This window comes from Daphnia pulicaria, chromosome 1, assembly GCF_021234035.1.
Source record: "Daphnia pulicaria isolate SC F1-1A chromosome 1, SC_F0-13Bv2, whole genome shotgun sequence".
In the NCBI taxonomy this organism is placed as follows: Eukaryota; Metazoa; Arthropoda; class Branchiopoda; order Diplostraca; family Daphniidae; genus Daphnia; species Daphnia pulicaria.
The window spans coordinates 2,778,699-2,800,870 of NC_060913.1; the positions used below are offsets into that span (position 1 = coordinate 2,778,699).

Here is a 22,172-nt window from a genome sequence, read left to right on the forward strand (position 1 = left end):
ATGGCGGCAATCTCTATAAATTTGGACCTCTGTGGGGAAAAGGAAAACTTTTTGTTTCGCAAAATGTTTCGTTCTTTAGTATGCCCTCCGGCATTTGGTCCCGCGAAACGGTCCCAAAATTTTGGTCCGTTTCGCACAGCTTTTCCGCATTTTAGGCGTTTCGCGTTTCGCTTTCGCAGTTTAGGGGCGCCCCGTAGTGAGCCAAACCATGGCCTAACGGCGCGTCATAAAATTTTAAAAAACGCCTTTTTATCGAATGTAAGTGTTCACCCACCATACCGTGTTTCTACTTGAAATTCTAGATTGTGTGCTATCTGAAAACTTTCAACAATATTAAGTTTTCATTACCACACGAGAGATGAAACAAATGAGATGACTCTGAAGTCTGAATTAGGTGGTTTCAGCAGTGTGAAGTGAAATTGCTGTCACACTAACCTCCTGTCTTTCACTTCACGCACTAACTAAGCTCCACGCTGTTTTCCCTGATGACTTGAAAGCAAAATTGCATTAAAAGAGGTTATAGTTTCCACTGTTTTCTTCCAGAAGCATTTAAGAGAACTAAATTAATTGAGTAATAAGTATTTCAGAAATATGCCGGTGGCTTTGGATACACCAATAACTTCTGCATATTCTTCTGTATTCATCAAGCAGCCTAAATGGGAAAATGGGGAGCACGAGCACTTTTTGATATCCCACCTCCCACAAGTTACCCTAGCCCTGTTAAGGTAAGGTTACTGGATCACACAATAGTAGTGGTGGCTTTGTGGAAAGTTTTGTTCGACAAAAAACTTCATTTCCTTTGCCATTTGTTGTTGGCTTTTAAAATTTTCCCCATCTCTTGCTTGTGCTTTAGTTACGTTTTATTGCCCCTGGTTTTCCAACACACTCTACAGATAAAACAGCTTGCCTCCTCTAAATGGTGGGGTAAAAGAAACTTCGATATCAAATAGACCCTTTTTATTTACTTCAAATCTTCGAACTAATGCCCAAATATTACCGCTTTTTTCCTTCGAGTAACTTAATGGGTCGAAAAGTTGTGTGTGTGAAAGTCACATCCTCCAATGCCTTTCAATCTTAGAGAAATTTAATCTTGTTGTTGCTTAAGCTTGGTTTTCTGTGCACGTAAAAAAAGTTGATAGTTACGTCAACGTCCACAAATCCACTCGATTTATGGAATCCTTATAATTTGATTTTCTGTGAATAGATCAGATTGCGTAGCATTTAGGGTTTTCCCGCACTACTAGAAATTTATTTTGAAAAATCGCGGTTGAAACGTTAAAGTGTTGTAGCTCCCACAATCGAATAGAATCCCCCGAAGTTCGCCATAAGACCTAGCCTCCTTGGTACATTTAACCACAATTCGCTTTCATTGTGCATTTGAATTTGTCCATTGCCCAAATGAGTTAAACACTGTTCCGTTCACCGGTGACGGTAAAGTGAATGCTTTGGCTAAATTAATGACCGAAATTAAAGTTGCGACACAATCGATTGTTACTTGTCGTTTCTCTTTGCTTTCAATGATCAAGGAGCAAGAACTGACGCCGATTATCACCAGGTTTGGAGTTTTGAACTTTAGCTGTTTGTGGTGTGTTGGCGGCTTCTTGGTGATGACGGGATGATCATGATTTGGTGAGTAGAAGAGGCGTAAGTCTCGAGCTCATCTAGACCTTTTTTTTTATTGTTTGTTGTATCAATTAAGTGTAAACGAGCTAGAGCGCGAACTTCTTTGCGTAAGTTTTAAACGTTTTTCTTTCCATTTCTGACTTTTAACACTAGATGGCTACGTGGTCTTTTGGCATTTTTCAGCTGTCAGTTTCAGTTACTTTTAAACATCTCTAAAGACATTTATCGGAAGTCACTATGGGGATAATTTTGGGTGATAACTGATATTTATTCATCCAGCAACAAAGTTCACTTGTTAAATTTCTCGTTATTTTTCTATTTGTCTACTTCTAGTTTCTCAATTAGGCAATTGTTCTGTAAATATTCATTTGACACATAAAAGAACCAAATAAACAGATACTCGCGATCCTCGTCGAATTTGGAGTCGCTTTCATGTATCAGCAAAAAATATCGGAAATTTGTCCAAAATCGAAAATTTTCCAGAAATTTCTCGATTGTGGCCAAATTTAGATTTCGTTTTAAACACATTAAATCGACCCCAAATTTAATGGAGATCACGAATATCTGGTTAGATTTGAAGACCGCTTAACAATTGAAGAGCTATCGCTTACTTCCGGAAATTTGTCATTGAACTAGAAAGTGAGTTTTGTTCTATGTACATTGCGGAGGTGTCAGTCTAGGTAAAAGCTAATGAAAGCGCGCTGTTCAGGTTTTGTGAGTATTTAAAGTATTGATCTGCACTTGAGTCTATTTAATGTTTAAAAGACGATTTCGAGTGTATACTAATAAAGTTCTGTTTAATTATTCTTTTATATCATAGACGCTACAATCTTGTTTGAATATTATTGTCATCAAAAATAAATATTCATTCTCCTTACAGAGTAACTCCTGCGTGGACTTAATCCATTGGTGAAAACCGACGAGAGAATGCTGTAATTCAAGACCTCTAAATTGCGTAGTTAGCTAAATTACAAGTGCATATCTGGGCTCCCTTTTTTTCTGTGGCCCCGTTTCCCTAACTAATAACCACTAACCAACGCCCGCCCAGTGGTCTTTCACCCAATGTGACTAACAGGAGGAGGGGAGGGCTCTAGTCGAACGGGGACTTGGAAGGCGCATGATCTGATGAAAACTTTTGGAGGGTCATGTGTCTAACCCGGAAGTCTACTATGACTACATCTCCCCGGAAAAACTGGCCCAACTATAAGAAGTGGAGAGTTGATTGAAAACGAAATCGTGTGACCACACAAGTTTTATTCTTATTATTACTTAAGAAGAAGAAGAATGAAGAAAGAAGAGATGAGATGATTCGTATAGGGGAGAGAGAGAGCCCCCTATACTAGGCCTACTCCTACTCCTGGTGCTTGTGGATTTGTCACAATTGGGAGAAGAGAGAGACTGATTCAATGTATTTATGTATGTGTGTGTCCTGCGGATCTAACTCGATAACAAGCCGGCCCACTGCCAGGTGGAACCCCCTCCTGACATGAACGTAACACACATCGACGGGTTGTAGATGTAGTAGGTAAGACTTGTGTTTCTTTGTCCTCTTTTTGACTTCCATCCCTAAAGGCTCTAATGTCGTCGTCATCTTCGTCATTCCACACGCGGTCCTTGAGGAACTCCGGAATATAAAATGGGAAGAAAAACGGGCGTCGTCAACAACGACGCTGCCGGCCAACCTACCCGCCCGCGCCCGCGCTTCACTCTAATCCCGTTATCCGCGTCTAGCAGATATATCTAATATTCTCTCTCTCGTCTTTTTAAGTCGTCGTCCTCCTCTCTTCCGCCGAGCCCACTCAAGAAGAAGAACGACGATAATATTATTGGATGTCAAAGAGACAGAAGATTTAACCCTCCGTTGGAGGGCAGCGGCCTTGTGTGGCATCAGATCATCAGTGACAGATAGGTTAGATGAATAGATGTATATAGGACACTCACGTCCACATGTTCGGCCATACCAACACGAAACCGTTCGAGTGTTCTCAATGCGCCTACCGCTCCAACTGGAGGTGAGTCCAGCAGCACAGCTGGCGGACGTGCTTTAACTTTGCCCGCTAACGAGTAACTTTTTCTGATTCAAGTTGAAAGCGGCCCGCGACCCGGCTCATACACAGGCTCGAGTTCTCTTGCTGGACTCTTCTGGCGAACGTCATTACGATCAGTACGACCGTTACCTGGTTATGATGCGCGTCACGGAATCGGGTAAACGAACTCGGTTGTCCTCATCCCCCCCCCCCTGTCTCCTTAAATGTTTACAACAAATTTTTCTTTTTTTAAATTTTTCTTTTTTTAAATTTTTCTTTTTCAGGAGGTCCGTCGTTGACCCCCGGGCGATTCGCCATGGAAGAAATGGGACGTAGAGCGGCGGCTTCATCTTCTCGGCGGACCGATTTTTTGTCGCCGTCTCCGTCTCCCTCGCCTGTGCCTTCGCCCGTTGTGCCAGCACCGCAACTTCCACCTCCGTTGAGTCGCTGCCGTTCAATTTGTCCGCCGTCTTGTTGGCCACTTCGTTGGCCAGTATCGCCTCCAGTCTCTTACCGCCACCTCCTGCCATCCGCCAGCTTCCGTCGCTCAACGCCATCCACCCGGAAGATTCTCATCACTTGACAATCACCAATCCACGACGGACCATCTGCAAATGCAAACGCTGCGTTTTCAAGTAAGTCGATCCTATTTGATTCCGGCGCTAATTAAATAGAATAAAAGGATTAGTTAAGAATTTTTAAAATGATTTGACCAAAGAATTTTGTGAAAATGTTGCGCAGTTTTATTATTACAAAAAATAACGTGTCTGACTAAATTAGGCACAAAGATAATCGAATGGTGTTGGCCCACATGGCCAAGCACACGAGACAGGACAATTTCTGGTGTGGCCTCTGTGGCAAAGGAACCAACTAGCAGAGTGTCATTAGGGTATTTTCTCACACTAACCTTCTCGGTGTTTCCGTCCTGTCCAAATTATTAAAAAAGAAAAAAAGAAAATAAAAACAAACAAATTGGCGACCTTAGAAACTAATCAAAATGGCATTAAACTAATTGATTTAAAAATAACTTGAAATTAACTAAAAAAAGGTGATTGGTTGGTTGTGGTGATTGGTGGCTAACTTTTCTCTTTCTCTCTGTCGTCTTTCTAAATATAAAACAAACGTGGATCAATTCAATCAACAGAGATCATAACCGGGAGGGAGACGGTCTTGCAACACATTCGAAGCGCTCACAATCATCCATCGGGTGTCGGTACTAATCACAGCAGTCCTTCCCTGTCGGTTTCATAGACGGGGCTGACAAGCGGCGGCCAGATGGCCATGGGTGAGGCTGTCAGCTTGGCCATTCTTTTGCCACCGCCGGCTTCCTCCTCTCCTCCAGCGGAGGAGGAGGCTCTTCAACTTCCATAGCGCCCGATTTCGGTGTGAGTGGAGTCTGCAATCAAGTTTCCAATTGGAAACACGTGATTCAGGTATTTCTCTTTCTCTTTTCCCTTTTATTTAATATTTTAAATTTTTCTGATTGGCTCACTTTTCTTATATTTTCCGTTTGTCCTTTCCCAATAGATAGGAATGATTAGTGTGAACGTTTTTAGTTTTTTGCAGAAAATTATTATTTGTTTGAGTTTAGTTAGGACTGATTGCAAATTGGATTCCCGTCTAATCTTTGAATAATGTTTTGTCATGACCACGCCATGGCCGTTTGAAACACAATGGCAACATCCAAGTCATTGAAAATCGAGTGACGGATGAATTCCGCTGTACAATTGAGTCGCGAAGGTGACGACGGACTGACGGTTTGTCGGTCTCGTCTCTCAATGGCAGGGCCGGCAAGGAAACGGCCCAAAGAGAAAGCACCCTTCCCGATGAAGATTTCATGGGTATTTGTTTTTATATTGAAATTTTAATCGATTTTCTTAATTGTCCAATTCAATCATTTTTTGGGATTAGCAGGTTACATGATGCACTCGGATGTGCAACAGTATTCGTGTTCCATTTACCCGTTTGCTTGCAAAAGTCTGACGGACATTGAAGTTCACCGGCAACATCACAAAACAGGATCGGGTCGGCCCATCCGCTGTCCCATCTGCCCGTTTTTCGTCACCGATAATCAGTGCGTATTAGTACAGTCATTGATTAACTTTATTTTAAATGCATTATCCTTTTTTATTTCCGTAGGGAACTGGCCCAGCATCTCGTCCTGCACGGCATGCACGATTTGAAATTGGATTCTTCCGGCCAACTTTCTTGCAGCGTCGAAAAGGTACGATTGTTTGAAATAACATCCATTTGAAACTGAAAGTTAACATTTTAACTCATTCAAAACAGCCGAGCCACACGCGGAACAGTCGAGTTCCGGGAGAAGATTCCGTTGCAGCTCTTGCCCGTACGTCAGTGACAACAAGAACCCATACGTTTACCACCGGGAGTTCCATCGGCCACGGGGTGCGCCTTACAAGTGTTCGCAATGCTCCTACAATGTCAGTCGGAGGCATTTGCTGAATCAACACCTCAGCGTCCACGGCCTGCCGCCCGTCGGCCTATGGACGGTGATAACTACGCGTCCGATTCGGATGCCATCGGGTCGGAAGCCGAAGCCGAAGCGGAAGCCGCCGAGGCCATTGAAATGGCGGACGACGAAGTGATGGTGGCCGCTGCTGGAGATCATTCGCCCACGCCCGTCTCGGCCTGCTCGTCTTCCTCGGCTGTCGCGGCCGCATCCAGCAGCGGAATCGGCTCGGAAGGTTACACCCACCTGGGCCTGGATCCCAACACGATCGCCCGTCTGCCGGACTCTGCCACGGTTTCGCTGCTGGACATTCCGCTGACGTGGGTGTCGCGGAGGACGAAATTTTACAAAATGTTCAAGTGCCGCCACTGCCCGCACGTCAACGTCCGCAAGGCCAACATCCAGGAGCACGAGAAGAGACACCAGACCAAGCCGGGCAGCAGCGCCGCCGGAGGCGGTGGCGACAACATGCACGCTTGCTCCATGTGCAATTACCGGTGCAACAACGCCGGCGTCTTGTCGGCCCACGTCAAAGTCCACCAGAACGTCCTGGGCATCATCCACGCCCTGGCCGATCCTTCGAGATCCGACGAGGAGCAGTTGCGCCAATTGGCCGGAGTGGCGGGTTTCAAAACGCGGGGCGAAGCCTCGGCCCTGGTTGGAAAAGAAGCGGAAGAATCTTGTTCGTCGCTTTCGTCGTCCGGAAGTGCCGCCCCTCAACCGAAATTGGATTTGCTGCTGGGTCGGGCCGGCGAAGACGCCAAAGGTGGCGGCGGGAAAAAGTTACACTTTTGCGCTCACTGCCCGGCCCGTTTTCTGGTCGAGACGGAGCTCCTGATTCACACACACACACAACGCTTTCACGGAGTCAAACTGGCCTTCCGCTGTGACGTCTGCTCTTAAACGGCCCGCGCAAGAGAACCACCTGCTGGCCCACTGGATGGTCCACAGTCGCGAATATCAAGAGAGAACCAAGGTACTTCATTTGTTTTTCATTTTCATTTTTTAAAAATTTGAAGCTGACAGCTGATTTGATGGATTAGATATTTGATGTAACGATGATGAATGACTCTTGCGTTTAGTTTTTCCTTGCATTTGATTTCAACTGAAATTGTCAAATATATACAGAGGCGCACGCTGAAATCGACGGCGGCCCGGAGAAGTACGTCAAGAGCGGGAGCACGTTGAAGCTGACGTGCCACCTGAGACAGAGCAGCGTGACCCCGGACTTCGTCTTCTGGTACCAGGACGAGCGTATGATCAACTACGAGGGAGCGGCCGGCGTCAAAGTCATCAGCGATGGCGCATCCAGCACGCTCATCATTGGACGGGCCCAGAGCGTCCACTCGGGCAACTACTCATGCGTCCCGTACAATGTCAACCCGTCGTCCGTCATCGTTCACATCCTCAATGGTAAGAAAAACAAAATTCCGTCCCGGCACCGACTATCCCAGCCAACTCTCGTCCGTAAGGTATTTCTGCACGTTGTCCGTTGCACTCGACTTCTCTCTAGCTCTCTCTCTCTCTCCACAGCAGTCGCCACTCCAATTTCACGAGTTCTCCGTCTTATATTCATCCCCGATTCCCGCATAGTTCCGCGCTCTTTCCTCGTTTTCTTTCTCCTCCAGCTTCTAGACTTGCGTTCGCTTCTCTCTCTTGGGTTTCTTCCTTCTTTCCCGTTATTCTTCTTCTTCTTTTCCACCTACTATATTACACCTACTGCGCGGGCTCCTTAAATCTAACGACATCGACGTTAGACCAAGCGAAGAATTTCAAAAACCTCCTCCTCCAACACACAAGGCCCCTCCAAAAAACATTTGCATCGGAATTTTTCGGGTTCTGGGTTTCCCCTAGCACCAGCACCACCCCGATGTCACGACGGAAAGCTTTGAAAGCCTCTTAAACCCTAAAATCCGGACTACTGTGTCTAGATGAGCTGTGCGAGTGCTTGTCTATACAATTTGAATCAAAGTAACTGAACTCAGAGATGTCTGCTGCTTTACCTATTCCGGGTATAGCGCTAGGAGCAGTAAAGTACAATATACGTAAATATATACCTGGCCAAGGCCATCTATACTGGGTTGAAATAAATAGACGGGTCGGCCTATGTATACTTGTATTAGGCACGGGGCTCGGGAGAAATCCATAGAGATATATTAGCTAGCTGCTTCGTTATTGATGTTAATTACATTTGACTAATTTATAAACACTCGAGGGCTCGCGGAAGTCTCTATGCACGCACCGCCGCGAACAACATGCGCTAGAGTGATGGAAGTGTTTCCCCGGTATGCCGGTAAGATGCCATCTTCTTTTAAGAGATCACGTTCGATGTGCCTTTCATTTTTCTCCGGTTTGTATTTTTCTTTTGTTTTTTTGCAAAGTATCCATCGGATTTTGCTTCCAGCGTTGATGGATTTTTGTATGTGAGTGTCGGCTTTTTTGTTAACTTATTCATTTTTATTCTTTTTGCCAGACTGGTGCTGAAGAAAGTTTTTTCTTCTCAGAAACTTGGAAAAAAACTTTGACTTTTCTTCAGCGGTGTCCGTGTCGAGTTTCCAGCCAAGGATTATCCGTCGCAGATTTCCATGATGATAAAGTAAGTGTTTTTTCCGTTTTGTCTTTCCGCTTTGAATCAACGAACGAAGGAAAGCAGACTCCATTTTGATTGAACGCCATCTATCCATATCTAAGTTATTTACTTTTCTCAGCATTTTTAGGTTTACATGTTATTGATTTGTTTTAATCTGATGATTTCATGGCTAAAGTGTAAAGCTAGTTTCAAGTAAAATTGTGAATGGTAATGATCCTTTAATTGGATTACCGTTCTGGTAAAACCTTGTGTTACTTGCATGTTAAATATTACAGATTTTTGCCATGCATCCTGCAACTGGTAGAAATTCTAGCATTAAAGTTAACTCGTTTTCATTTCCGTTCATTATTTTATGACGAATTTGGAATTTAATCTAGTGTTCTCGAATGAACATTTTTTTAAAAATATGTTAAACATATGCACGTCCACAGTAAACGTAATATCTATCGCTAGATGGTGTTGTCAGTTAGATATTTTTGGTTTTCCCTGAAATCGCATCTTCTTTAAAACCCATTTTTAGAATTTTTCCAGTCGGAATCTTCATCGACGACGACGGCTGTGCAGAGCGGCGGAACCCCGACGATGGTGCCTGTCGATCCTGGATCGAATCAAAATTACACCCCGTCTGCGCCATCTTCCGTTGTCGAGGCCATGCCATGCAATCGCCCATGGGTCCATCGCAAATTCCTACTCAAGTATATAGTTAGTAGAAAAGTAGTATTATAGTATATATCATAAATAACATAGAAGAATCGGCCTTTTTTCTCCTCTCCTTCCTATAAGCACACACACGATCTCTCTCGAAGTTTGCACGGCACACAATGGCTTTAGCGCCCCCTACCAACCAATTTTTTCTCTCCCCTCTTCATCCCTCGGTGCACATTTATGCATCCGTCTTTTTGTGTCGAAAGAGAGAGAGAACCACAGCAGCGGCTATATTGAGTACGCTTAACACGCCCTGTACTTTGCTACGCTATAGCGCGCTCACTCTGACTGAATCCTATCTGAGAACGGATCCACATGACACCCGACTTAACTTTATATACCATCGTTCATTTTGTGTCCATATCTGATACCCTCCTCGCATTCGTCCGTGTTCAATATTACATGGGTAGCCGGTAGCGTGGTAGTTTGCATGTTTGATCAGTGGAGTAGGATGAAGGAAGACAAAAAAGAATTTCACATTCTGTTCAAACATGGGGCTCGGAACATGGACACATGGGTCACCCGGGGGGACAGTCGAATTTACATGAAACCCCTTGAATTCAATTTATAGTCCAACCATTTTAGGGAGCTTGTAACCAATGTCAATTCATCCGAGTAAAATGTCGTTATTTTCTCCTCTAGTTCTTGTTCCAGCAGTAACTAATGGCTAGCCCTCAGCTACAACAACAGACAGATACACACCTGGACCATCTCCTGGTGGTTCTCAAACACAGCAACCCAACGGAGGTGGAGGAAACCCTTCTGCCTTCTCCGATGAATGGCGGCAGGAATGCAGCAATGGCGATGAATACGATCAATTTGTCGGCTATGAACTCGATGATGCCTTCTTTGGCTTACAACGGAATGGCCGGAATGACGATGGCCAGTATGAATGCTGCCGGTTTAAAACAATCGATGGGTCATCCTGTCATGTCTTCTGGAGGGATGCCTCAGGTTTGATTGACAAACATATTTTTTTAGTTTTGACAGTCGTCAATATCTCCCTAAAACATACTTGGCGAATATTGACGTGCAGGTTCAAGTAAACCAGCAACAGATTCCGTACTTGCAGCAATTACACAGTAATGCCCAGGGTACGCGATTCATCATGCCAGGAAATATTTCGTTGCAGCCAAAAGGTGTTAATCAAACGATACAGGTAATTTTAATCTTCTCCTCCACCTCTGCTGACCTCCAAACTTTTATCAGTTTGGAGGTCAGCAAGGCCCCATCATTATCAGACAACATTGGCAACCCGACGGAATGTTTTTCCAGACGGCACCTCAGCCAACTATCGCTGCGCAACCGGGTGAGTTGCTTTACTGAATACTATCTTCAATTTTAAAAGCTAATTTTTATTTTCCAATTCAAATCAGCACTTCAACCAGTGCCTCCCCTTACTGCTGCCATTAAACCTAGAGCAGAGACTCCATCAAAAGCAAGCGGAACCCGCCCATTATCAACGATATTGCCTTCATCATCGGGAGCGTCGACAGCACCAACACTGATTCGGCCAGCCTTGTCCATGTCCAATCAAACATTTGCAGGCGGAGTGGTCACAAATGCTCAAACTGGCAACCCTAGACCTGCCGTAAGCAAATCTATTCTTTCAGCAGCTATCTATAAGGATTTCTATAATCAATATTTGTTCGATTAGGGTAAGACCAAGAAAGTTGGACGGCCTCCACAAAATCAACAGCGACCAGTGGCACCGTCAGTCGTGCAAGGCCAGCAAGCTCTTTTACAGCCGGTACAGCAGCAACAACAGCAACAACAACATCAACAGCCGCATATTCAGTTCCAACAGCAACAACAGAATCAACAACTGCATGCCGTATCTCAGCAACTCATTGCTCAACATTTAAGAAATTCTGTTGATTGTTGCCTATATGTTAAACCATGTTAAAGCATCGATCCAATAGTTTCAGATGCAGCAGCATCTGTTCCAAATTCAGCAGTATCAACAGTAACAACAGCCGACACTAATGTCACTTCCGGCTTTCCAGCAAGTGGCTCAGCAAACGCTGGATACCAATCAACAAGCCCAACTGCAGCAAGCTATCGTTTTGGATACCCATCGTTGGCCTTCACATCGGAGGGCGGAAATAGGCGCGGCGATCTTGGATTCAGTGGTTGTGTTTTTTCTTTTTTTCAAAGTGAATGCTGTGAGTGCGTGAGTGTGTGTGTGAGTGCAAAGTGAAAACACTGTGTGTTTCCGACAACAACAATCAAAAGAAATGGTGAAGAAGAACTCTGTTTTTTTTTCTGATAAGGTAAGTTTTCCTTATATTTATTACTTCTTTTATCCTTCAATTACTTCTGACCGGTCTGTACCCTTACAAATTTCAATTTCGATCATTCTCTTTGTTTTCTTACAATTTCTTGTAAACTTAGTGGCAAATTTTTTACATTGAATTATTTAAATCAAAATAATATTTACATTTTGTTTATCACGAAGTTTGTTTGTTCGTCGATGTTGTCTACCATGGTTTGTTTATTGGTAGAGAACATACTTAGATGCAGCTAGTTTTGCCTTGTGTTTCGTATTGCCCTCCCCCCTGTAGACTTCTCCGTCGATGGTTATATTGCATATGAAACACGGGCGATTTCGTCTCCCTAATTTATTAAAATTTATTTGTTGGTTAGTTAGGTAACTTAAGTAACGTTCGTTATTTGTACATACCTGATTGACATACTCGGATGACGTGTTGGCAGAATTTCAGTTGCCGGTGGCTTGAAGTGAGCTATGGAAAATTATTATTTTTTTAAATTATTTTAATGGGAGGTCTAAAATTCATTTTTTTAACTGTTAGCGTCATCGAGGAAGGGTTGAAATGAATTTCGTAAGGGAACCTTCGGAATCGATGGAAATGGCTCCTGCAATCGACTCGAAAGTACGTCTGGCACCTTAATGCATCGTGCTGCTATTGGACACTGAGGTCCCGAGCTTGCCAAGCTATAAGACTGAGTAAATTCATTGTTAATTTTAAATTTATTGGAATTAAAAAGGTTTTTTTACCATGTTTGAGTAGGGATGAGCGGCCTTTTCTTGATTCTCTGCAAATTCGTTGACGTTGTGCAGCCATGATGGCGGCAGGCCCAGTAAGAATTTGTGAATTCCGAATTTTACAGTCAAAACACCAAAGCAGTCGTTGCATGTAAGGGCAGATCTGTGACGAGTCAAATCTCCTGGGTTGTACATCGTAATGGTTCTGAATAGTCCAATGGACACGAGTATTCCTAAACATTTTAATATTTATTTTAAATTTATAATTTTTTAAAAATGAGTTTAAGATTGAAGGAGGAATGGAGGAGGTGCTACCATGGAAAGAAAAATGACCGATCGGCATTGGCGAATGAAACACTTATTCCAGGGTAGTGCCTCCTCCACTCCTCCTTCGCCGGTAAAGCTGGGTCTACACTAGCTGTTTTTACAGACAAGTTACGGTCGTAATCGGTTTCTCGTGTCTGAATAAATGGCCGTTTCTCTCCTGTTGTTGCACAAATGCTGCAAGACTAATTCTTGGGCTGGAGATGTCTCTTGCAACAGGAGATGCAAGTTTGTTTTGATGGCGATGACGGCCAGTGTATCGTTGCAAACCAGTTCAGACTTGATTCCGGACAATTGTCCTGCTCCGTAGTTTTCATGCCGCTCGAAGCACTCCTCGATCATAATTAAGTCTAGAAGAAACAAACAATTAAAATATAATTTAACCTCCCCATAGATGTAACGACAAATTACCTAGTACAGCATCTCCAACTAACTCCAATCTGTCTCCCTTCTTGACTGAGCTTTTAAGGCTGGCCGTCGGTCGTTTTAGGGCCTGGTGTAACATCTCCTCGTCCTTGAATTTGTATCCGAATATCTCTTCGAAATACACCGCTGCAGTTACTGGTTTTGGGGGAGTATCGTGAATCTATAGTAGGAAAAAGAAAAGGTTAACTGTATTCTGCTCACTCATTCATGAGACGTGTGGGGTTAGGTTAGGTTATGTATTGGATTTGACAAAAACGGTAACTAAAAATTTGCCGAATTTGTCAAGTCCAATACATTGACTATCACATGTTTAACTAATTACCTGTGATGGTTCTGTGCGTCGTCCATGTATAAGGAAAGTTCCATTTCTGGTCCGAAATTCGCACTCTAAATAGAAATAGCAAAATTTAATTTTTTATTTTTTATTAGGAGCGCAACTGAATCCCGCACCACCCACTGTTTCTAATGTGGAAGGTGTTCCTGGAGAAAAAAAATCTACGGAATGGGACAAGGACGAAAGTTCGACTACAACAGAGACGGAACCTGTCACAGCTTCTGACCTTTTGGAACCTGAGCCAATTGCAGTGAGACATTGCGGAGAGTCATACGGTGCCTCTCCCACCTGATACAGAACTGGGGATGAAAAAGCTCGAACTTCAACCTACTAGCCTACCGTCAGCAATTAAGATTTCCAAAAAAGGTGCACACCTGTCTTGGGAGCCACCTCAGAGTACGGCTGGAGAGATAACAGTCAACCTGGAATAGCCTACAAGTTCTTAGTAGCTGGTGTCAACTCGTGTGGAAGAGACTTGTGTAGTGAAGTTTTCGCTTTCAAAACATGTCTCCCTGGATTCCCTGGTGCAAAATTTTCTGTTACCGTCAAATGGTGGAGGTATTGAGGAAATGTTAGATCACGAAACGGTGACTCTCCCACCTGATACAGAACTGGGGATGAAAAAGCTCGAACTTCAACCTGGAATAGCCTACAAGATCCTAGTAGCTGGTGTCAACTCGTGTGGAAGAGGCTTGTGTAGTGAAGTTTTCGCTTTCAAAACATGTCTCACTGGATTCCCTGGTGCTCCGTCAGCAATTAAGATTTCCAAAAAAGGTGCACACCTGTCTTGGGAGCCACCTCAGAGTACGGCTGGAGAGATAACAGAATATTCAGTCTATTTGGCTGATAAGGAACTTCAGCTTAGGTTATTCGCTATTGCTTTGTAACTTGATCTGTTATCTAATTTTATTTTGAAATCCAAGTAAATTTATTATAAAGATAGAGTAATAATAGAAGAGAAAGAAAAAAAGAGAGAAAGAGAAAAAGAATTGAATCACAATTCACAACACTTACTTTTGCTCCCGTCAACGTAGAAATAGTGGGGAAGTAGTGGTTTAGTAAAAGTAGTCAATTAGTAAAAGACTTGAACAACAGCTTTGAAATTCAAATTATTCTTGCAGAACTCTTGTGAAAAACAACAGCAAAGAGATGGGAAGGGAGATCAGCTGATGGGGCGCACAGCTGATGGGACGAACAGCTGATGGCCTTGTCTTCGAGAATTTTCGAAAATTTTTCGAATGTCGGCCATCTTTGTTTTCGTCTGCTGTATCTTAGGTAGGCTATGCCAGTCAAGGTATGGAGAGGGTCTCCATTGGTAAATTTTCATGCTAAAGCTTCAAAATACTATTTTTATAATTTTTTCTATGGGTAAAATAACTACTTTGAGTGAACCATGTTTCTTTTCGTGCTCGTTCTCGTGGGCCTCGTCCAGGTTTGGTCGTTAGAAAAGGAAGTGGAATCGGACGTTGCTCCTCTCAAGGAAACCGTTAAAATTCTTGTGGACTATTTTTGCGTAACATTGGCTGTAAGCAATATTTCTGAATAATTTTTTACTTATTTTGCATCTGTTCTGCAGAATCAAGTGCAAGTTTGCATGACACTGGAGATCTTGCCCCAACATCATGCTGTTGTTAAAGGTGGCAATTAAATGAATTTGCAGCACATCCGCACAGTCACTGGAACTACTATTATGTTTCCTGATCTGACTGATCTGCACATTCCTCCTCTTTGTAAAAATACCATTTCAATCAGAGGGTTGTTGGATAGTATACTTTAAGCTCATTTGATGCTGATGGTAAACATTTCATTCTACTACTTAGTGTCTTGTTAGTTTTACCTAACTCTAAATATTAACAGGGGGTTCACTTCCTCTTATGTTGACGTTTGATTTACGTGAAGAAGCAGAGCCTGATCCATTGACTGTTTCAAAGCTGGTCGAAAAATATGATGTCATTATCTCGATTAAGCCGAAACCCAAGCTCTCAGTCAAATCGGTGAACATTCGTGGTTATGAGCGTAATGCTGGTAAGTTGTGTGAATATCATGTATTGGAAATCGGTAATTAATGTCTCGCGTCTTTTGCTAGGTAACATCTACGAAGCCCGCCTTATGATCTTGGGGTGTTCAGATGGCGATGAGAAGGTGGTTGATTCGATTCCATCAGCATAAATAGTTACTTCAACAGATCCTTCGTTTAGCTTCCGTAAGCTCAATTAATATCGAGTTTTAATTATTTATAATAATTATAGCATAAATAATTCGTGATTGTAATAGGTCATACTCCCTGTCAACTCAACAATTTACTCCGTTTACCACCAAGGTGGATTCGGTGTTACTCGTCACCCACATCTCCAACGTCCGCATGCTCATCAACGTCGCCATTGGGATATCACAATATTCAACCAATGGCTTTGACTTACAACTGCTTCCCTCAAGGATTTCCAACTCGACCGCCTCAGGCTTATGGGGTTGTTCCTGGTATTCATCCTGCTGCTGCCCAGTTTCAGCACCGTAATACGCTTTTGGCTAAAAATCTGCAAGCCATCAATGCCTACCAGACTCATTTGTACCCAGACGTGTACACTGACTTTCGTCAAGGTATATATGTAAAAAAATTATCGGCTGTTCAGTGGAATACTTTCTTTTTTCCAAGCAGGCCTGGATCGAAATCGAGCAGTGGAGTCTCAAGCCCGACTTTTCCGTCTGGCTCCATAAGTCCTTGTGATTTCCCTTTCGGCCATCAAAATACTATGCTGCATGATTTCACTGGCAAGTTTTTCTTTGTTTCAGTATGTGTTATTAATTAGTGTAATTTATTATAAATTGTAAAATTGAATTGTAAAGCAGAACTTCAAAACCGCATGGCATCCCAGATGAACGATGGGTTGGCTAACTGGGAACGAGATCGTCGTGTGACCTCTTGCCCTGATTATGAGGAAAAACAACTTTTGGCTTCGAATGGTAATTCAATTTTATTTCTTATTTTTGATTTTTTTTCTTCCAGTATTCTTAGACCATCCTTCTTATTCAATTGTACACAAAACATAATCTTTATCTGCTAAGAAAATTGTACTGCATGAAATTGTTTGAATGAATGGTAAAACAGTGTTATAATTGTCCTATTCTTTAAAGCCATGAGACAAACTCCTAATCCATCGCAAGCTCGGGTGCCAACTCCTACTTGGGCTGGTTATGGTTTCAGCAAATCGTCGCGCCAGACTTCGACATCCGAAAAGGGATTATTTTGCGATACGCCGGATTCAACTACTTCCATTAAGGTATTGCATATTTGTTTTTTTAATCAGCCGAAGGCATTTAGTAATTTGGTAACACTAACAGAATGGGACCCATCAACGCCGTAGTCCGTGGGATGACCCTATTTCTTCTGTGAAAAATGGACCAGACTTTGGCTTCAGTAGCAATTTGATTGACTCTGTCTCGTCTTTACCGAAACCCAGCGTTGCTGCTGCTGCTAAAGACCTTTCTACTCTATTGCATTCCATGGGACTCACTAAATATATCGGTAACATTCTTAATTTAAGTTGTACTGAATGGATTTTAAAATATTGCTTGATTGAATAGAACTTTTCGTTGAACACGAAATCGACTTGGAATTGTTTAAAACTCTGACGGAGAATGAACTTCGTGATCTTGGCATTCACGCCTTTGGCGTGCGCAGACAAATGCTACTCACTATTGCTGGTAAGTTTACACAGTTACTAGTTTTTGTTTGAAGGAACTTTTATTTTGCGCTTGTGTTTGAAGAGCTGAACAAGAAGACCGTATTTTCTGGAAGCGCTGCTCCGGGAGCCGAGCGTCGTGCTGCCGTAGCATCCAAGGACGTTTAAATTTATTGCAAGTTGAAACTTTTCAGATTGTTTGAATTAAATCCTTATTTTTTCATAGCAGCGGAATCTCTTCCTTCTTCTGTCCTTCCGATTATTTATTGCTAATAACGGTTTGCCTCTTTGATTTTTTCGATCGATATAAGCACAACGCGTCACTCCCCTTCTATCTTTTGATATTTGATAATTCCATTTTGTTTGCCATTTCCTCTTTAATCTTTCCCACCATCTACACACTTCTCTTGGTGTGACTTATATATATATTGAAAATTTTTGATAATATTCTCACACTCTTAATTTAAAAAAAAATCACCAACGAAAAGAAAATAAAGAAAAAAAAATAATAAGTGCACACGTTTGGCTCTACTATGACGACTTTTTTACTCCACTCCAAACTTGAATACCTTGATCTTTGTGAACTCACCTCTAGCTTTTTTTCACGCTCATAAATACTCCCAAGTCGTTTTCTATTCAACTTAACCCTCTAGATCCCTAAAAATACTTCGATAAGACCAAAAGAATCCTTGACTTCTTTTTTCTGCTCTCCTTTTTTACGCATTGGGCTGTGTAAGAACACTCAATTTTGCACGAATGTTTTTCATAAAGGATTGATTGTAAACTTGTGTTATCTCAAGTCGATGGATGATGTATTTTTTTGTCACCTGCCACCCATTTTTTGAACTTTTATTGCTATTACCTAATTTTTTGCATGTTGTCTTGTTGATTAAGGCGCCATGACCGATAGCGTGTTATTGGCCTTCCCTTTCTCACATGTTGATTTATTTCTACTTTGTACACTTGGTGCGCTCTTCCTTCACAATTTTTTTGCAAGGTAAAAAAAAATACAAGCAGTTAAAGCATAAATATTACTTTTGAGATTTTATTGGGAGCATCTTCTTGTGGGAATGATTAGGAAATAACCGAAGTATCAAGGGATTTGTCTTGTCTTAACTTACGAGTAAAAATAAGGTAGCTTTAATCAAAAGCACGAAAACGATAAATGAGTTTGGCCGGTTTAAAAATGCTGGCTACGCTATATTATTACTATTGATAAGAACTAAGTGAAGAAAATCCTTTTTTGCTATTACCATTACCAATTAGCTGGTCTATGAAAATTGAAACACATCGAAGCAGCTCGACTCGTTTTGGCATTTGAAATAGATCCATTTTCTTCCGCTAGATGATTAGAATTGTCAAACGAAGGCAGCAGACGATCTTACTTCGTTACAACTAACTAATAAAAGAGCAGTGCGTAGCGCTATGACGGAATCGCAGTAGTAAAAAGGTTCATAAGTATCGTACTTTAGTAACTTGTATCGATAGTATATTTGCCATTGGAACAGTGTATCACTAGTAAAAGGTGTCTCAAATAATAATGTTCAGTAGAAATTGAAATAATTCTTAAAAACTGAACAAATATCTTTGAAACAAATGGCCATTAGTAAATTATTTCATAAGGTGGTGCATCTCAGAGTGACGGAATCGCACTAGTAAAGGTTGCCATTAATAAAAGCTTTTTTTTTCTCTCATTAATATACAGTGTTGGAAGTAAAGTGTTTCATAAGTAAAAGATATCACTGATATTTTGATTATTTAGTAACTGTAAACTATACCCGTAAATAACTAGCTCTTTAAGTAAAATGCTTCATAATAACGTCAAAGGTGCGTATCACTGTGACGGAATCGCACTAGTAAAAAGTTTCATCAGTATCGTACTTTACAAATCTGTATCAATAGCATATTTGTCATTCGTAACAATGTATCAGTAGTAAAACGTTTTTCAAATAATAATGTTCAGTAGAAACTGAAATAATTCTGAAAAACTTTACATTTGTCTCAGAGACAAATGGTCATAAGTAAATTGTTTCATAATTATATTTATTTTTTATTTTCATGTCTAAAAAAGAAATGTGAGTATGTGAGGTGACACCGTGACAGTAGTAAAATGCTCCAATAGTATTTAGCAACATTACGACAACGTCGCATGAGTAACCGTGTTGTTAAATAGCAGCTGCGGCCTGCGGGCCTGCGGCGCAGGTTCAGACGACAAAAAGGCGTCGACGGCACGTAGGCACAAATCGAGGCGTCGTTACGACGCATTTTTTGTGTCAAAAGTAAGCATACTTTAGTTAATTGCTCTTTTTTTTGCAAAAAAAATAAAATTGTGTATCTTGAACATCCAGGTTTGGAGTTCTTTGGAGTTTGGTGGCCAATTTATGTGAAGTAAAATTTGGTCCATGCAGAAAGAAAGATTGTCAGCCTTTCAGAGAGCGGACTCAAGTTGAATTCAAAATGGAAGACCCATTGAATAACTCTGTATACATCAGGTAATTTCATGCACATATTTATTGTTAACTGCATTTATTTTAACTGTGCGTGTTTGTTTATCATGCATGCAAAGTTGCAATCAGAGAATTTGAATGCAAGGTTTGGCAGTATTTAAAAAAAAACCATGTTAGTAGCAATATGAAATAATATAATGACTTTTGATACCAGGATCGGCTTTTGAATTCATTGGCAGCCTTGACGACTTTATGCATTTTCCTTGCCATAAGTTCTGGTGTGTGTGAATCAGCATCTTTGGTCGCCTGTGGAGATTTGAGAGAGATGGAACTTTTCCTTTTCCTTATGCTAGAGGCTGATAAGGCGGTGATGTGAGGTGTAGTGGCTAGAGCGTCAATGCTTTGGGAAAAAGGCAATGATGCTCTGGTTTCGATCCCCTGCTGAACCCGTCATAAAACTGTTGGCCTGCGCCTTGAGGCTGCGGCATAACACTAAAAATGTTATTAGACAGGATCCTTGATTGCTTTCAAGGATATGACGTTAAATTCGCGTCATTAGAACTTTACTTGGATAGTGCGCGTTACAAATAAATCAAAAATCAATCAAAAATCGATAACCAAGAAATTTTTGACATGGTTCTCCGCCTCACTGCTTATCATTATCCTGAAAATATCGTCTTGCCACAAGGTATTCAAGCGTGTAATCTTATCTTAATTTGTCACAAGCTAATTTTTTTTACTTTAGGATATACTCCTCCAAATCTGGCAGTTAGCAAACTTTACTGGAAGGCTTGGTTGATGCTATTGATGCTGATTGCTCATAATCCTGGCAGTCTTGGGTCTGAGGCATGGAATTCATTCCCTCCTATACTCCGAGCATTGATGGAGATGTGTATCACAAATGATTTCGCTACTTTTTCTGGTACCACAGACCAGACAGAGTTGCAGGTGGCTGCAATTGAAAAGCAAACCATCTTGGAATTCGAAACAGATCTAGGAGCCGCCTCTACAAAAACTGTTATTACCGAAAACAATTCTTTGCTGCTTAGTCAAGTATTTAAAGCGCTCTTAACTTTTGATTTTCTTGCAAATCATTGTAATATTTTACTTAAGTTGACATCACTTGATCCACGAGGATCTACGCGACGACCTCCTCCGGCTGTTATTGAGCAGCTTCGAACTTTGAACGCAACACTTCGACTGGGTCACCTACTTTGTAGAAGTCGCCAACCGAACTTTTTATTGTAAATTCTGCATAGGTATGTGAAATAGTATGACTTTTAATAGCGAAATTCTAATCTAATTTTCTTCAATGCAAATTCTTTTTATGTAGGCAAGGAGCTGCGCAAACGAAGCCATGGCTGGCTGATTTGGTCGAGTCCAATGAAGGTGCTTGGAACGTTCTGCCTGTTCAATGTCTTTGTGAGTTTTTGCTTCACGAAGCAGCTGATGGTCTGCCTGTTAATGATCTAATGAACGATTGTAAGCAACAGCTTGGCAAACGCAAGGAACGTCGTCACAAACACCAACAGTTGGTCCAGCATCTAAGACTTTTGTTGACTGATCCCAATCAACTACCCGAAGCATGCCGTGAAGTCCTAGACTATTTGATGAGACGATTGAGTGCTCAGAAAACTCTCGCCCGTCACCAAGCCCTCACGGTAAGAGTTTATTTTCATAATCAACGAGTTTGCTTAAATAATTATACGGCTCCATGATTATACATTACGTTTGCATAGGCATTGAGTGTGGTCTTGGCAGTAAAAGACGATGATATTACCATGAGTGATGGTGCATGCTCCGAAGGAACAGGAGACGATTCCCAGTTCTCTTGGCTTGTTCATCAGTTACCTACCATCCCACATTTCGAAGCCGTACGCCCTGCCGTGATTGCTGCTCTACGGGCCGCCTTTCTAATTGAAACACAACCACTAGCCATGTGTATGCGTCATCGTAAACATCCGATTCCGATATTTCCTTATTTTTCATAATTTTTCCGTGCTTTCCCCTTTTTTCCTCATTTTTATCCAAAATTTTCCAATATTTCCTAATTTTCTTGGAGCAGGACGCAAGTCCTGACTAGTGACGTTTTTTTTAATACATAGCCATCTAGCGCTCAGCTTGACATACAAGATTTTGTAGTTAGTAGCATGGTTTTTTCGTTTTCATTTTGCTTATATGGATCAATCTCCAGCAGAAAATGTACTTGTAAAGTAACTTGATGACTTATTATCGAAATATCGTTTTATCGCCGGCGCAACTCTCCGTAACGACCAAGAAGTGAGCGTGGCCATCAACTAACTTTATTGACCAACCGAACCGCATAATTTAAATTTCTGATAGGTCAACTTTCGTCCAATAAAAAATATTAAAAAGCCAAAATGTTTTCAAAGAATCTTTTTATTATTGTTGTTCAGAACGATAGGTGCGAATTTTAATTGTCAGGCCTGCAAAATTTGAGTTCATCCTTTCCATATAATAATAATCATTTCAGGCCTATACACGCGCATCACTCAAATAATTCACAATCAATATTATA

General features: G+C 41.7%; 5 protein-coding genes and 1 long non-coding RNA gene across 7 annotated transcripts; 5 read left to right on the forward strand and 1 right to left on the reverse strand.

Annotated features, from left to right (window-relative positions):
* Positions 1–6,063: 6,063 nt before the first annotated feature.
* On the forward strand, positions 6,064–7,338 carry LOC124329789. The gene is made up of 2 exons (XM_046788665.1): positions 6,064–7,096; positions 7,249–7,338. The coding sequence occupies exon 1, from the start codon at positions 6,079–6,081 to the stop codon at positions 7,021–7,023; it is 945 nt and encodes a 314-aa protein (XP_046644621.1). The 5' UTR covers positions 6,064–6,078; the 3' UTR covers positions 7,024–7,096; positions 7,249–7,338.
* LOC124320956 lies at positions 7,186–8,909 on the forward strand. Its single transcript, XM_046783869.1, has 3 exons — positions 7,186–7,201; positions 7,249–7,533; positions 8,594–8,909. The coding sequence occupies exons 1-3, from the start codon at positions 7,186–7,188 to the stop codon at positions 8,602–8,604; spliced, it is 312 nt and encodes a 103-aa protein (XP_046639825.1). The 3' UTR covers positions 8,605–8,909.
* Positions 8,910–10,611: 1,702 nt separating this feature from the next.
* On the forward strand, positions 10,612–12,031 carry LOC124326449 (transcription activator MSS11-like). Its single transcript, XM_046785288.1, has 3 exons — positions 10,612–10,724; positions 10,792–11,006; positions 11,073–12,031. The coding sequence occupies exons 1-3, from the start codon at positions 10,679–10,681 to the stop codon at positions 11,319–11,321; spliced, it is 510 nt and encodes a 169-aa protein (XP_046641244.1). The 5' UTR covers positions 10,612–10,678; the 3' UTR covers positions 11,322–12,031.
* Positions 12,032–13,048: 1,017 nt separating this feature from the next.
* Positions 13,049–14,781, reverse strand: LOC124326454. Its single transcript, XR_006915563.1, has 4 exons — positions 14,521–14,781; positions 13,495–13,559; positions 13,158–13,332; positions 13,049–13,096 (listed from the first exon to the last, which is right to left on the reverse strand). It is a non-coding gene; the product is annotated as an uncharacterized LOC124326454 (long non-coding RNA).
* Positions 14,782–16,611: 1,830 nt separating this feature from the next.
* Positions 16,612–18,215, forward strand: LOC124326440 (protein bicaudal C-like). The gene is made up of 4 exons (XM_046785276.1): positions 16,612–16,784; positions 16,846–17,029; positions 17,089–17,208; positions 17,272–18,215. Exons 1-4 carry the CDS (start codon positions 16,641–16,643, stop codon positions 17,352–17,354), a joined length of 531 nt encoding a protein of 176 aa, XP_046641232.1. The 5' UTR covers positions 16,612–16,640; the 3' UTR covers positions 17,355–18,215.
* Positions 18,216–19,380: 1,165 nt separating this feature from the next.
* On the forward strand, positions 19,381–21,752 carry LOC124320742 (integrator complex subunit 1-like). 2 transcript variants are annotated; one of them, XR_006914029.1, is made up of 8 exons: positions 19,381–19,418; positions 19,535–19,678; positions 19,848–20,321; positions 20,379–20,686; positions 20,747–20,892; positions 20,967–21,055; positions 21,127–21,294; positions 21,373–21,752. XR_006914029.1 is itself a non-coding variant. In XM_046783624.1 (5 exons), the coding sequence occupies exons 1-3, from the start codon at positions 20,267–20,269 to the stop codon at positions 20,879–20,881; spliced, it is 498 nt and encodes a 165-aa protein (XP_046639580.1). In that variant the 5' UTR covers positions 20,225–20,266; the 3' UTR covers positions 20,882–20,892; positions 20,967–21,294; positions 21,373–21,752. The 2 variants fall into 2 exon arrangements, 1 of the variants encoding a protein (XP_046639580.1); XM_046783624.1 differs by lacking the exons at positions 19,381–19,418; positions 19,535–19,678 and having other exon boundaries at positions 20,225–20,321; positions 20,967–21,294.
* The last annotated feature ends 420 nt before the right edge of the window (positions 21,753–22,172 follow it).

Bases quoted from the DNA above. Each gene is read 5' to 3' on its own strand.
- LOC124326449 (XM_046785288.1), top strand. From the start codon at position 10,679: ATGTTTTTCCAGACGGCACCTCAGCCAACTATCGCTGCGCAACCGG. The intron at 10,725-10,791 runs GTGAGTTGCTTT...AATTCAAATCAG, and splicing joins AACTATCGCTGCGCAACCGG to CACTTCAACCAGTGCCTCCC. The intron at 11,007-11,072 runs GTAAGCAAATCT...TTGTTCGATTAG, and splicing joins CTGGCAACCCTAGACCTGCC to GGTAAGACCAAGAAAGTTGG.
- LOC124320742 (XM_046783624.1), top strand. From the start codon at position 20,267: ATGGTTCTCCGCCTCACTGCTTATCATTATCCTGAAAATATCGTCTTG. The intron at 20,322-20,378 runs GTATTCAAGCGT...TTTTTACTTTAG, and splicing joins AAATATCGTCTTGCCACAAG to GATATACTCCTCCAAATCTG. The intron at 20,687-20,746 runs GTATTTAAAGCG...ATTTTACTTAAG, and splicing joins ATTCTTTGCTGCTTAGTCAA to TTGACATCACTTGATCCACG.
- LOC124329789 (XM_046788665.1), top strand. From the start codon at position 6,079: ATGCTCCTACAATGTCAGTCGGAGGCATTTGCTGAATCAACACCTCAG.
- LOC124326440 (XM_046785276.1), top strand. From the start codon at position 16,641: ATGAGACAAACTCCTAATCCATCGCAAGCTCGGGTGCCAACTCCTACT. The intron at 16,785-16,845 runs GTATTGCATATT...TAACACTAACAG, and splicing joins ATTCAACTACTTCCATTAAG to AATGGGACCCATCAACGCCG. The intron at 17,209-17,271 runs GTAAGTTTACAC...TTGTGTTTGAAG, and splicing joins AATGCTACTCACTATTGCTG to AGCTGAACAAGAAGACCGTA.